At 41.7% G+C, this 16,009-nt stretch overlaps 1 protein-coding gene across 3 annotated transcripts in view; it reads left to right on the top strand.

Annotated features, from left to right (window-relative positions):
* FSHR (follicle stimulating hormone receptor) overlaps positions 1-16,009 on the top strand; it is a 153,015-nt gene that overhangs the window by 94,434 nt on the left and 42,572 nt on the right. For all 3 annotated transcript variants that reach the window (XM_010967756.3, XM_045504841.2, XM_045504842.2), the window contains exons 3-4: positions 9,513-9,587; positions 12,087-12,161. In XM_010967756.3, the coding sequence (XP_010966058.1) occupies positions 9,513-9,587; positions 12,087-12,161 (150 nt within the window). The remainder of the gene's footprint in view (positions 1-9,512; positions 9,588-12,086; positions 12,162-16,009) is intronic.

Here is a 16,009-nt window from a genome sequence, read left to right as displayed (position 1 = left end):
ACTTGCAAGAAATACTGAAAAAAGTAATTGAGAGGATTTAGAATCTGTTAAATGTTGAAGAGGAGTCAGAGATGACACCAAAATTTTGGGAGCTTGGGTTGGTTCGATGAACCAATAGGGATGACAATAGAGCCATTGTCTACGGTTGTGATGGGGGGGGGGGTCAAAGACCTGGGAGAGGAAAATAATATGCCTGTTCTAGACTCGTTGTCCCTCAAGGGTGTGCAGGACATGCAGAGAATATGGCTCTAGCAGTTGCAGGCATGGGTCTCTGGTCTAAGAGGGAAACTTGTTCTGATGATATGTGAGGCATCAACAGAGTGATTGTGATATTAAGACAGAGCTTGAGAAATGCTGACATTTAGAGAGAGTGTGAGGGGGAAAATATGGTCTATGGGGGAAATAAAATGTATTGAACCCCCACCATTCACCCTGCTCTGTGTTGGACATTGGGCTTTCCTGTCATTTTCCTCCATGTCTATGCAGCTGATCTTGCTCAACTATGCATGTTGCTTCTATGCAACTAAATTGCAGATTCTTGGAAGGCAGGGGCACTGCTTTTTACTGTCTTACATGTTTTACCTCTGCATAGAGAATGCACTAAAAAAGCACTTATCATCTGAGTTGCTGCTTAGGACTTCAATTTATCTGTGGATGGTGAATTTGCATGTTGACTTATAGTTTGGTCTTGTCAGAACTCAAGCACCACGCAGCATGGTGGAAGGGGGTGGTTATTTAGTTGTTTTATCGGCATGTTGCTCTGCCAAAAATTTCTACTCTATTGGAAATTAAAATAACAACAACAGGATTTTCTGAGGTGGAAATAATTTTCCAATTCACTGGAAGTACAGCCTGTCTGATTTCTGCCATCTTTTTGAGGCCCAATGAATGGTGAGTTCATATCCCAAGTCAACTTCACTCACTTGGCTTTGTGGCATCAGGGAAATTACTTAACCTCTGTATGCCTCTTTTTCCTCTCCTGTAAAGGGGTTAAAGTTGGTACTCACCTCATAGAATTGTGACGATCAAGCAATTTAATACATGCAAAGCACAGAAAAACTGCTTGGCATATAATAAATGCTAATAAATGTTAGCTATTATGTCTATGATTTTTAGTTCCTTTCCTTATCTGCTGAGAGAAGCAAGGGAAGTGTATTATTCCAAAAAATAGATTGTTACTTAACATTTTAAATTAAGACAAAACTAAATTAAGACAAAGCTTGTTGTTAATATATTTGAAAGTGAGGGAGCTCAATTCAGATATCTGAATGAGATCGAGTCACTGAGGGTGCTTTTATTTCTGTCTCATTTTGGGGACATCTTTAGAGAATCTGTAGCAAAGATTCACTTCACCCAGAGACAAGGAAGCAGATGGGACATGTCAGGAAAGGAAGGTATCCACCTGCTGCCACCTGAGAAGGTGAGAGGAGCCCTTTGGCAATGTCCTCACCCTACCCTGACAACATGTCCCACTCTGCACTGACCCTCTCCTGAAGGGACCAGCATGCTATCTAGATTATGACTTCAGTGGTGGAGACATCCTTCTTGGGGCAGTCACATGCTCTGCCTAATCTCCTCTGTTGGACAACAAACCAGATGGTGGGTCTCACTGTGGGTAAGACTCAGAATGGGGTTTGGGATAATGTCATAGCCTGGTTTAAGAACTTAAATGATCTGTAGGTGGGGTTAGGAGAAGCATGCCTAGGACATCTGATAGCACCGTTTCCCCCAGCTCGGTGGTTGGCTAGCGCAGCCTCTCCCAGCTGCAGAAATTCTGTCCTCAGCTCCACAAAGAGGAGATGGCAGGCACAGTGAGATTAGAGTTCACCACATGACAAGCATTGTGCTTTCATACATACCATCTCATTTAATCCCTTTGACATACCTGTGAGATAGCAATTATTCCCATTTTACAGACAAGGAAACTGAAGCTTATAGAGATTCTGTAACTTGCCCACAGTAATTCAGCTAGTAAGAAATTGAAACAGGATTCAGACTCAGGTCTCTAGTGTAAAATCTCTGGATCTGATCTTAAGGGAATTCTAAATGAGGGTTGGGCATATATTTGGAGAACTTAATCAAATTTTCTGGAAGGCATTCTCATGGGAATTTTCACTTGACTTGTTCTGTATTTACTTAAGTCATATAGCACATTTTCAGAACAATTAAGAGATTAGACATATGGTAGAAATACACAGATATGTGTATATAATATATAATCATATATATGACATTTGATATATAATAATTATATATCCTACATATGAAAGTATACTATTTATATATCTGTAGTTATGTTAAAATAACGTGTCAACAATCCATTTTATTTTTTCTAGTAACTCAGATGTAACCCATCAAAAAAAGATAGCACCCAGTGAAGGGAAGCCTAGAATACTAGACTTACTGAGTTAAAGATCACTGATAAAACCCAGGACTCATTTTACTCAGCATCGGAGCCCCAACACAGAGCCTAGGGCCTGGAATACAAAAGTTGCCTCATCAAAATTTGTTGAACCCTTGTTGAATTAGTTCTTCACTCTTTTCAAGATTCACTCCTAGGTTCTGCTACACAAGAAGCTTCCAGACTGGGCTAATACACATTTTGATTTGCAAATACTCTGTTTACTGCAAGTTCTCAAGAACACAGCTTTATCATGCAGGAACAAAGGCAGAAAATCTTTTCTAATCTTTCAGAGATCACTCATTCATTCAGCAAACACTTGGCTGGGAGCAGGAATGCTAAGATGCAAGGTAACATGCTGTCCTCCAGGGGTTCTTTGCCTGGAGGAGACAGACCGGAATGCAAACCCAGTGTAGTCCGTGAGGCTACGGCAGTGTGTGAGGGGGTCCCAAAGGGGCCTCAGGGAAGGGAAATGGTCAACTAAATTTAGTCTGAGGTTATTCAAAACAAAAGAAAGCTGATTCGATGAGTATTAAAAATATTTCAATGCAGCTGAATCCCCTAATGTGCCCAATTAGGGAGGGGTATGTTGGATTTATTGAAGGAAAATGCTCTGTGGAGAGTCAGGAGAAGATGGAAAAGATGGGAAAACCTGGTTGGAGAATATCTCTTACATCAGGAAAAAAGCAAAGATGTTTCTGTGAGTGATTTCTTATTACATCCTGTTCTCCAATTCGTCGAAGTCGTTGAATTTCTAGTGAGGCCTTTAATTGCCAGTAATAGTTCATCAGTTTCTCCTTCTTCTATAAAGCTGTAGCAACACTTCTCTGAATTAAACAGTCCCAGCATTTGGCAAATGAGTGTCAGGGGAAATGGCAGACAAATGCATATCACTCTAGGATAGGTTGAAATTTTATGCTGAACCTGGCTGAATGCTACATACTCATTCACTCCCTAAAGTCTGCCCTACTGAACACTCCTCCCCCACAACCCCCACCACGCTTCTATCAAGTGTACTTCTATATGAATAGCACTCTGTTGGCCAGAAGAATGGAAATCTGGAGAACTTGACTGTGGCTCTGAAACTCACTCCAGAGAAAATGTCCTAATACCCTCAGAACCTCATGCGAACACATCTCCCCTTCCTTCAAAGGAAAGTGGAATTCTACACACAGATGTGATCTTATATCCAGTCAAATGTTTTAAGAATTCCTGCAGTCACAGCAGTCATCTCTCCTATTTTCTCTTCTATGGGTGTTTTTTCAGTTCAAGGACCTCATCCGTGAGCCAGAGAGGGGCTGGGAGATGCTGTGACCCATAGGAGTAGAGCTAAAGGCATCCAGACGCTATTAGTACAGCAGACCAAGCACATGTATGTGTCCTGTGCATGCTGTGAATTAAATGTAAAACATCCCTGGGACAAAAACCTAACTCACTGACAAGCTAGGCTTGGCCATCACCTACCAGACTTGGGCATACTGGCTATAGAAAGGTGGTTGAAAGAATACAGAATACAAACTTCATCCCCTTTGCAGTTCTGCAAATGCTGTTTCTGGACCTAAAGATGATGTTTCCTTCATCCACTTATCCATCCACTAAATATTTATTGAGTACAAATCACATGCCAACTTATGACTGAGATGCTGGAGATACAAAGATAGAAGGATAAGATAACCACCCAGGAAGTCAAAGTCAGGTTGGGGAATTAGACAATGACCACCACCACCATCCCCCCAAAATAGGAGTGACAGAACAGTGTGCTAATTGCTTTAACTGAAAAAGGAAGGAAGTCTTGTGAGAATCCAGAGGACAGCAAAACGTCAATGATCAGAAAGTAAGGGAAGACTTTCGAGACAGGATACAGGTTTTTGAGAATCAAGTACTCATTCCTTCTCTCTCATGCTTTTCACACCCACCCTGGTGTGTGTACTGGGGGAAAGGCCTGCTGGGATGTTATTATCATTCTTCTAAAGAACTCTGAACTCCAAAGTGTGGTCTCAAGACCAGTTCCGTCCCCATCACCTGAGGTACTGGAGAGGCCAAACCTCAGGCCCCACTCAAGATCTTCCTGTTGAGAATCTATATTTTAACAAGACTCCCAGGTGATTTGTCTGTGCATGAACAATTGAGCAGCTTTTTCTCAGAAGATAAGAAGAGCCTCATCTCTAGAAATGAGCTTCCCACAGAATCAGGATCCCTCATCTAAGAAGGACAGCATTCAATGTCTACATGGCACAGTTCCAAACTTTCTGGTCTTGGGTTCAGTTTATACCCTTAAAAGTAATCAAAGACACCAAAGAGATTTTGCCTATGTGGCTTATAGCTACTGATGTTTACGATACTAGAAATTAAAACTGGGAAACATTTTGTCAGTCAATTTTAAAACAATAATAAATTTCCACATATTAACATAAGTAATGGTTGTGATGCAAAATAGCCATGTTCAGAACAAATACTAGTGAGAAGAGTACCCTAGTTTTACGTATTTGCAAGAAAATTTAACCCCTTGCTTAATACACAACAGACAGGTTCTCCTATACGCTTCTGTATCTACACATCAAGTAGCCCCTGGACTCTACTGTAGGCTCACAGAATAAGTGAAAAAATTACATTTTAGCATTATTATGAAAAGAGTTTTGGCTACATAGACCACTGGACCACTCTTGAGAACCACTGGTCTACCGTATCCCTAGAGATCTCCTCTCTCATAAACCCTTTATTTGTTGATGCTAAGGAAACATGACCATGCCCCAAATTATGTCAATTGCAATGATTTGTCACAATTGCAAAGAAAATTCTTACCTAAATCTTTTGAGACAAACAATAGTTTCTTAATTATGTGAGTTCTTTGGATGTAAAGATTCCACATCCTCCCTTCGAAGACCAGCTGAGAGATCCTCACGACTGTGTGTTATTTTAGCCAAGCCAGGTCACCTCCGTTAACCCCACTGGAGACAGCAGTGGCTGCATGAACTAATTTACATAGGTACGCTGAAAATGAGGACAAGCTATGCATATTAAAAAGATACTCTGCCAATTATCAATACTTACCAAATGTAAGATGTTATTATATATTTTCTACCATATCTCTTGCTACACATTCAGCATTTGAAATGTTGTGACTTTTTGATTCAATTTTCCCACTTATGAAAAACCATACTCAACTAGTACCTTCTCTGTTTCACTCTCCTGCCTCCAGGTTCTATCACCAGGTTTCCTTGGCTACTATTTTGTCTCTTTTTCCTGTACTCCAAGAACCTTATTTCTCTAGCAGCCCAGGGAAAACTGGCCCTTGCTCCTGAAGCAAACATTAAGAAAGAAATCACAGATCTAAAAGGGATATTAATATCATCTAGGCCAGCAGTTCTCAATCTTTCATGTACATTAGAATCACCATTGCTTGGAGAATTAAAGGGTTAAAGAAGTAATGTCAAAGCCTCATCCTGGGCTAGATAAATCCAACTCTCCAATGTAAACCAGGCTTTGGAATATTTTTTTTTGCAGTCCACCAGGAGTTTCTAATGTGTAGCCAGAGATTAGAAACTCTGATCGAGTCCAATTATTCACTTTATAGATTGAGGGAGGATTTATAGATTTATAGGTTGGGGGGGGGCAGTCAGGAGGTGAGGAACCTTATCTAGAATCACCAGGATAGAACTAAGATTTGAACACCACCTTCTAGCCAGACAGTATAACCAACAGGCCTCCATTATTTCTCTCAATTCAGAGTTCTCAAAATACAAACAAAATGGAATTTTGTCTCCTTCCTTTGAATGAAATTTTATTAAGGTATGTTTTATATACAACAAAATATATGCACTTGTTTAAAAATTAAAGTTAGACAAACTCATTTTACTACTTCCCCAGTCTTCAAGTAGGACATTTCCATCACCCCAGCAAGTTTCCCCCTGCCTCTTTCCCTCTATCCCAGGCCTCAGGTGACAATTACTCTGATTTCTGTTACTGTAAATGGAATCATATAGTATGCATTCTTTCATGTCTGCATTCTTTCACTCAGCATAATTTTTTAAAGATTCAACTATGTGGTGCAGCCATTATAGAAAACAATATGGAGGTTCCTTAAAAAACTAAAAATGAAACTACCATATGATCCAGCAATTCCAATCCTGGGTATATCCAGAAAAAACAAAAACATTAAATCTAAAAGATACATGTACCTCAATGTTCATAGCCCCAATATTTACAATAGCCAAAAGACAGAAACAACCCAAGTGCCCATCAACAGACAACTGCATTCATATGTGAGAGACACACACACACACACACACACACACACACACACACACACACAATGGAATATTAGTCATTAAACAAATGAAACACTGCCATTTTCTGCAATGTGGATGGACCTAGAGAACATTATTCTGAGTGAAATAAATCAGAGAAAGACAAATATATGAAATCTAAAAAAATACAAATGAATGTATATAGGAAACAGACTCACAGACATAGAAAAGAAACTTGAGGTTATCAAAAATTGAAAAGGGAAGGAACAAATTAGGGGTAGGGAATTAACAGATACAAACCACTGTATATAAAATAGATAAGCAACAAGGATTTACTATAAGCACAGGAAATTATACTCATAATTATAGTTATTATTTTTTAATAACCTATGATGGAATATAATCTGCAAAATTACTGAATGACTGTCTTGTACACCTGAAATTAATACAATATTGTAAATAAAGTCACTTCAATTTAAAAAAAGATTTAACTGTGTTGTACTAGCAGTGTTTTACTTTACTGATAAGTAATAAACCAATGTGGGGATATTCTAGTCTATCCAGCAGGTAGTTCCCTGTTTGGGGGCTATTAAAAACAAAGCTGCTATAAACATCCGTGTCCAAGTCTTTGGGAGGGCATAAATTTTTATTTCTCTTGAGCAAATATACAGAAATGGGAACGCTAGGCCCAGCATGGTCTGCGGGGCAGGGCATAGAGAGGAAAGAGTTCCAGCCCTGCAATCAACCAGAGCTGGTTCTGCGTACAGGTGGGGCTGATTACTGACATGGAGATTTAAATCCCAACTTTATAGGCACGTCAAAGAGATTGGAGAGCATGTATGTAGAGTGGCTGGTCAATAGTAATAAATGACAGTAGAAATAACTAGTGGCCGAACTGGGTTGAACTGCAGCAAGATCCCTGAATTTCCCAGTGAGGGAATTTTCCCCTGCTGCACACTGTTCACCCAACCCTCATCCAGACCAAGGCTCCCTCAACCGCCACCCAACCCCAACACACTCTCTCCTGTCTTTGAAGTTGAGGCCATAAAATGTGAACTACCTTCTGAAATAATTAATTTAGAAGTGTTTCTTGGCTTGTTTGTTTTAGTCATTTTTAGTTCTCTTTGACCAAAAAAAAAAAAACCAAAAAACCAAAAACCTTCCAGGTAAGGGAACTCTCAGTACATGAATTCAGGTAAGGAGAAATGGCTGCCTTTTAGGCAATATTAGGCTGAGACATGACTGCAGCTGGTAGCCAAACCTCCTGGGACCTGGAAGTGAAACAGAAACCGCTTTTGAAGGATGTAGGCTCATTTGCATTTGCACCCTCTCTGCCATGTAGTGCTTTCCTCCACGCCTGGTTTTCTACCCGTGCAGCCCCTTCACTTGACTCCGTTAAGTGCTCAAACAAATGTCTCCTTTTTCTAGGTTTCCCACCCCTTTCCCACTTCTCATTCCTGCCTCCCAGCACTCTTCCCACTCACAGGACAGAGGAGCGAAACAAGGGGCCAAGGGCCAGCACGCTCTCTTGAACACACACATACGCACACGCGCATCCACATCACCCTTGTCCACGTTCAACCGTGTAAACCAACTCAATTTACCAAATAAATCGTGAAGGAAGCTACCACAGAGTAAGAGGCGCTTTTCTCTGACAAAATGTCTCCTCCCTCACGGTGGGTGGAGGGGTGGGAAACAACTCTGCCACCAGTGAGTTGACAAGCCCCCGGTGTCATCAGCCCTCCTCCCTGAGACAGTGCTGCTCACAGTCATACGTCCCCTCTCCCACCAGGCCTTCTCCCTGCCCTGCCCTCCAGGCCTTTCCCTTCATCCAGAGCCTTCCTAGAGCAACTCAGCTAAACCCCAGGCCAGCAGACAGTGCTTCTGCCTCAGCCAATTTGAATGCGGGCTACCTGCAAGATTTTGAGACACTCTCAGCTGCTGCATTAAAACTGCATGAGTGTCTTCCTCAGGGGGCCTAATAATAGCATGTTTCATCTTTGAGCCACTTTATAAACATTAACTGATTAAGCCACCCTTCTCTCCTCGTAAACTCTGGGCTTCTGCATAGTGGACTGCATCCTCCACCTCCCTCAAATTACTCCAGGAGGAAAAAAGCTGGGACCTGAAGGATCTTTTCCAGATATCTTAGGCCAAGACAACATTAATGCCAAAGGCCTTCCAATAACAGCCTGCATTTGCGTAATGGCCTGGAAGGGGAAGGAATAGAAATCCACAATTATTTAAAAGAGACTGAATTAAGATTCTCATCTCCCAAAGCCAGATGAGCAGAGAGAACTAGCCTTTATGGTCTAGAGCAGGGTCATTGAACTATAGCCCATGACACCAAATCCAGACTGCCACCTGCTTTTATGAATAAAGTTTTACTGGAACACAGTCGTGCTCATTCATTTCCATGTTATTTATGGCTACTTTCACATTACAATATCAACTGAGTAGTTGCGACAGTGACCAAAAAACCCACAAGGTCAAAAAAATATTTACCACCTGTAGAAAAAGTTTGTTGACCCCTGGTCTAGGGAATTTAAAGTGTGTTCTCATCCTGTATATTCTCTAAACATCTTTAAGCCAATCTCTTTTCCTCCCTAGGCCTCAGCTGCAACATCTGTGGACTGAATATCCTCTAAACTGAGCCGTTGCCTTGGGCTGATTCCTCTCATTGTTCTGTTAAGGGTCAGCATCCAGCATGCTAGCTTTGTCTCCTTATTACAGCCGACTTCTTTGCAAGCAGAAACAGTTTTGTGTGTCTCATGATCACTGTAGCCACAAGGCTCTATGTTGAGCCCTAAATCCATTTGTGAAGTGTAACAAAACTGAGTGGAATTATATTTCTTTCTTTGCAGAGAGATCTCGCAGAACGATGTCTTGGAAGCGATAGAGGCGAATGTCTTCTCCAACCTGCCCAAGCTACATGAGATGTAAGAAAGAATCTATGGGGTTTGCTCATGGCTGTTCTTGGCGACAGCCTTAAGTTCATTGATATTTCTGGGAGGCCCTGGCTCTGTCCTGTTCTCAGGCCCCTAGAATTTCATTGTAAGGTGTCAAAGTCAGCCCAAAAGGTACTGTCGCTGTCTCTGCCTGGTGATCCAGGCACCAGCCCAGAGTCCGGTCTTATCCAGCTCCTTCCCTCCCAGAGTCGTTTTCAGCATAGCAGGCCCCAGAACCTTACTCTGTGACTGCAAGGACCTCCCCTTCATCCTCTCACTCAAAGTTACTCCATAGCCAAAGCCCAAAATAAATCCCACATGATGCTGCTGAGGAAGGGCAGTCTTAGCTTGGATACTTCTGTCACATCACATACTCACCTTGAAACCTTGGCCAAGTTACAAAATCATTCTAAGACTTAGTTTTCTTATATGTAAAATGGGGACAATAAAACTGAAGGCCTCATAGGACCACTGTGATGAGTAAGTGAGATGATACACATAAATCAGACCTAACATATCAACTGGCATAGAGTCAGTTATCATAATGATCCTTGGTTCCTTTATAACTCCAACCAAGGTTACTTTCTCTTGTTGACATTCTGTTTTACATACAGGTCAATCAACACTCACACAGATCCACCTCTGTTTCATATGGGTCTATAGTTTCCAGAGATTAATTCACAGAACCACAGAATAAAAGCCAGAAGAGACTTTGGAGACTGGTCCAAAATTTTCCAAAGTACATTCTGTGTATCATTAAACACTCAGAAAATTATTAAGTGTTTCAAAAAAGGAAAAAGATTTTATGGTCAAATAAGATTAAGAAATGCTGGGCAAATAAAGTTAGACAGATTCACTTATTATAGGAAAACTCAGAGCCTGTAACATGTGAATATACACTTGGAATCTCCAAGAAAGATATTGTATTAACAGTCTCTCAACTGATGTCACTGGAAAGGTTTCTCTGTGAAGCATTTATTAATATCTCACAAAATTCTCACAGAACACAGTTAGGAAAGCCAATGAACCACTTTCCTAATTTTACAGATGAGGAATGAAAGACAGAGAAGTTGTGAGGCTTGTCTAGTTACCCAGCCAAATTCACAGCAGGATGAGGACTTGAACATAAATCTCCTGACTCTTTTGCATCTTTTAAAAAAGTTTTTAGCATTTGCCAAGCATATATCCGTACACACGTACATGCATAATTCATATATGCATATATACATATATATGAGTTTGTTTAGGAATTAGAGCCCGTCCATTTCAGCAGACTGCCCTTTCCCTCTCCTACACTCTGCCTCTCACTCTCATTCTTCCTCATTGTCATTAAGCTTCTGCAGTTGATGCCTTCCCTCCCTCTCCCCATTGCGCTCCTGCTCCTTCCTTCCTTCTCTCCCCGCTTGGCCTCTCCTTACCATAGTTAGGAAAAGAGATCTGCCCAGGGTCTCAAAACCCACTGGGAATATAGCAGAGAAATGAATCAAAGGGCACCCAGCCCTCTGGGCAAGGTCAAGCAGGCCTCCCTCTAATGTGATGGGCAGTGGAGTTAATGGGATGGCACTTTCATCTCTTCCCTGCGTGGAGAGGTGCTCACCCCCATGTAGCGCTGCCTGAACTTAAAATGATTAATTGCCTGGTACTTGGATCTGGGTAGCTACAGGTTACTGCAACATTAAAGCTAATGAAACAGGGAGGAAGTAATTAACACAGAGCATCTCTGCAAATATACATTGATCCAGCAAGATGAGGAAAGGGCGGCCTCTCTCTGCCGGAATCCAAATGTGAACATGCCCACCTTCAGACTATTGATCAGGACACAGCACAGGTCAACACAGGGCAAAAGCCATCACTTCCCATGAGCTGAGAGAGAGAGCAGCCTCGGTCTGCAGCATGAGCGGAATCACTGGCACATCCCCAGCTACCGTCCACTGGGATGGCACAGTTAAAACAGACATCCGCTGTCTTCCCCCTAATCTTTGGTTTCCTTTGCCCCTCCTGCCCCCTCCTTTTCTCCAATCTCCTCTGGCTCTTTAGCCTTTTTCCTTCCCTCCCATCTTTTTACCCTCTTTTGTTGTTTTTCATCCCCTTCCCTCATCTCCCAATCAGACAAATCAGACCTGTGTGAGTCTCATCCCTACCCTCTTAGCCTCCTCAGACCCTGGGAGACCCTTAGTGGTGAAAGACTCAGCTGTGCTCAGGGTGAAAATGACTCACCCAGCCAGTGCTTTGTCTGCCTCTGATGGACAGGTTCCAGGAGGATTTCTTGATGAGAGTTAAACGGGACAGGGTTAATATTTCATTTGCACAGTTTAGTACAGTAAGAGACACTATATGCATGCTCAATTTTTGTTGAACAATGGATAGATGGATGGATGAATGGATGGATGAATAGATGATTTACTGACATACTCTTTGCAAAATGTGAAAAGTACCACAGCATTCCTTATTGTTGAGGTCACCACGTGCATGTTCTTTCCTCTTTTACAGTAGAATTGAAAAGGCCAACAACCTGCTATACATCGACCCTGATGCCTTCCAGAACCTTCCCAACCTCCGATATCTGTAAGAACACCGGTATTCTGGTACCCTCTTTATGATTAAATTGTGCATTCCTATTTTGGTAAAATATCCACTTGCTACTCTGGGGAGCAATAGCTTTTTATCAAAGATGTGGGACGGAAGTGGGAAGACACTTGCTAGCAGACTTTAATTCAGTTTAATGAGTGAATTCCACTAACATAATTGCATTTTGTTTTCATTTGCAAAAACAGACATCATAAAGAATACCATTTGCACTAATGGGATTGTCACACAGACCTTTTGCAGAACTCGGTCATAATTTAGTGTTAATGAGATACAGCCAAAATTTCTGCTAGCATTTAGCTTGTGACCTTGACCTCAAAGACACTGTCTATCTTGTTCTACATACATGCATCTTTTTTTTTTTTGATAGATCACAGTGTTTTATATTAAAAGTCTTGGTTAATAATATACACAGTATTTTATCAGCAGAGATTCCTGGTGTGGGTGCTCCCCCCAACAGCAAAAGCACTGCTCCTTCCACTCAGATGGCTTTCAAATTAGCTGAGGACTTCCTTAGACCCTGAGTGCTACAATGGGGCCCGAGAAAATAACAGATAAGAATTTGACCTATGGAGTCAAAACCTCTGGATCTACGTATTAGCTGCCGATCACAGGCAAGAACGTTTTTTCCTCATCAAGAGAATAGGAAAAGAGAATAGGAATAATAATAATGGCGAATATGTGTCTGTTATCTATGAACATAATAATAACACATACCCCCCAAAAAAAGACAGTTTTAAGGCAACAACAATTTATCATTTCTCACCTGTCTGTGAGCTGATCAGCAGAATGATTCTGTCGAGCTGGACTCTACGTGCCTGACCTCAGCTAAGCTCACTCATGCATCGGCGATTAGTTGGCAGCTTAAGCGGGTACTGGCTGCTCTTGATGGTCTGGGTTGGGATGACAGCTTTCCTCCCAGCCGACTAACACAAGCTTGTTCTCCTAGCAGTCCTGGGATTCCAAGAGAGAGGATAAGCTTGCAAACTTCTTGAGACTGAAACCCTGAACTAACACACCATTTCTTCAATTGTATTTTATTAGCCAAAGCAATTCATGGGGCCAGCCTAGATTCAAGAAGTGGAGAAACAGACTCCACTACTTAATGGGGAAAGCTGTAAAGTCACAAGACAAGGTGTGCGGATACCAGAAAGGATAGAGAATTGAGGCCATCTTTGCAATCTATTTAAAACCTGTAGAAGGTTTTGCATGGTGCCTGTGATACAGTAAATGCTCGATAAACATTAGCTACTAGTGATACTATGACTGTCCCTGAAGTTTGAACTATGAGAGCTGTAGTTAGGTACAATAAAGAACACTGGGCCACTGTGGCTTGGCTTTCTGAATGGAGACTGACTGAGGGAATAAAAGATTTAAAAGAAGAAGAATCCATATGACCTGGAACTTCTGCTTTCTGATAGGAGCCTCAGAAAGGATCTGAGAAAAAAGGTCTTCCACTCCTGAGTTAATGTCAGAAGCAAGACCCTTCACGGGCATGCAGCCAGTGCAGTCTCACAGGGCTCCATGCTCAAAAGGGCCCCACACTCAGAGAGCCTCACACTATGTTCAACACTCTGCTGTCGCCATCTTGAAATGCTTAAACATTTTTGAACAAAGGATCCTATGGTTTCATTTTGCACTGCACCCCATAAATTATATAGCAAGTCATGCTCAGAGGTCAGGGTTATGATCAACTTGGGACTCTTGGCTCCCAAATGGACTTTGCTGTGCCCTCTGCAGAAGCTAGCCTGGGTTAGGCACATTAACAGTGAAGGAAATAGGAGGCAACACGAAAGGCATAGGCCTTAGAATTAAAAAATCTAGGACCTCATCCCAACTCCAACACTCCACTTTACCCTTGGGCCCATCACTGGACTTCTGAGATGCACATAGCTTCTAAGACCCTCAAGGGAGATTTATATATGAAAATACATTATAAACTACAAATGGGTCAAAAACATTAATAAATGTACTAAGTATTTGTAGGATGATTATTTCTGGCCAAACAATCAAAGTTTACCAGTCCACCCTCAGAAAAAGTCCAGTCAGGGTTGAACAGAGAATTATGGTGGCCAGTAAAACCTTCAGCTTCTACCCAGAGTGTGTGGCATGAATTAAAAAAAAAAAAGAAAAAGAAAAAAAGGATATGCGTTTACATTTAATGGAGCAGTAAAGGAAAGAAAAAGAAAAAAAAACTATATATGTCAAAGGGACTGGATTCCAGATGGGATGATGTTATTTATTAGCTCAATTTATTAGCTCATTATCTTCTTTAAGCCTCAGTTTCCTTATCTGTAAACTGAGTCATTAAAGAAAGCAAATAAGATTTTACCTGTAAAAAAAATTTTACAAATTGTTTTTAGCATACAAACAAAGAACTATACAAACGAATATGAAATTATTCGTGCCTGTTACCCAGTTGGTTTCCTTCAGTCCTTCTTTTCTTCTTTCCCTCCCGATTGCCACCCCTCTCTTCCCTCCTCCTCTTTCCTTCCTCTTAGAAAAAGTTTGAGTGGAACTGGGGTGCAAGGAGCACAAAGCCTTTGATAACAGAACAGCACCATTTTAAGATTTGCAAAGGGACACCCCATTCACAAACGATCACATGTGGCTCATGAAAAGCACTCCTGCAAAGGAGAGATCCAAGAAGAAAGCGACCCCCCTCACATACACACCCCATAGCCCATGATAATAATAACACGTCCAAGAATGGTGGACAGGGAGCAGGTGATGGGGAATCACTGCAAAGTTTGAAATCAAGAGATCCAAAATTTGACCCTAATAGCCCACATCTTAAGGCCAGCACCATTCATTCTTATTAATAAGGACCCTCAGGCCTCCCTCTGGGGGGTGAGGGCTGGAGAGGAACTTGGGAGGATGTGGGCATGGAAGGATGTGGGCACAGCCCTAGATTGGAGGGAGAGGGAACTCTGGCAGAACAGATGGGACAAAACTCTGACTTCGACTCTGGAAGAGTCTGAAATCTGTGTCATCTGTCATCAACTCCAGCTTCCCCTTTGTGTCCTTTTCTCACTTTGAGGTGTTGAGTAATCTCCAGTCCCACATGGCTCCCCGGTCAAGTCCAGACAAAGCTGGAAGTGACTAATTCTAGCTACTTTCTTTCCTAAGAGGAGGTTATCATTCTCAGAGCATTGGAAACATACTTTCTAACTGGTGAAAGAAAAGAACATATAAGCAGTTAGAGGAATTGTGTCACTGTCAAATGATCTTCCTTGATGGCTCTGGGGAAAAAAATACTTACCGTAATTCTACAGTGTATAGAATCCTTTCACATCCTCCACCATGCTGATCCCCATCAGGAAGTTGAGACAAAGAGTTGTCCATCTTAAGCCTTTTGACCTGTTGCCCAGGGTGGACCTCTCCCAGCTGCACACCCATGGATGTGGCACATGGTGACCCTGGGATCTGAAGCAACTCTGCACTCCAAAAACACTACCAGCGAGACATCCATTCAGGGCTCCCAGACTATGGTCCTTTGAAATATTTTCCGAACTGTTAAGAGGAAGGAATCACCTAAATTCAGAGTTGGTCCTCTATTCTAAAAGATTATATCGTGGAAACAAAGCCCAATCAAGCTTCCTTCTTCTTCCACACTTATTTGTGTCTGAGCAGCGGTCATAAACAGCTTCGAGATCCAGCAGCCAGGTGGAGGTGGATGGGAACGATTTCAGATATTCCAGGATGATGAACTACTTGCTTCAAGGCAAAGAAGACACACAACATGGATGGAGAAATTTGGAAGGGACCAGCAGGACTGAGTAGTTGTTTATTTCCTTAAGCCAAGATAAATGTTTATCATCAGTGCC

The sequence above is a fragment of the Camelus bactrianus genome, chromosome 15, assembly GCF_048773025.1.
Source record: "Camelus bactrianus isolate YW-2024 breed Bactrian camel chromosome 15, ASM4877302v1, whole genome shotgun sequence".
In the NCBI taxonomy this organism is placed as follows: Eukaryota; Metazoa; Chordata; class Mammalia; order Artiodactyla; family Camelidae; genus Camelus; species Camelus bactrianus.
The sequence above is the reverse complement of the archived record's forward strand: the minus strand, read 5'-3'. Positions and strand labels throughout refer to the sequence as shown.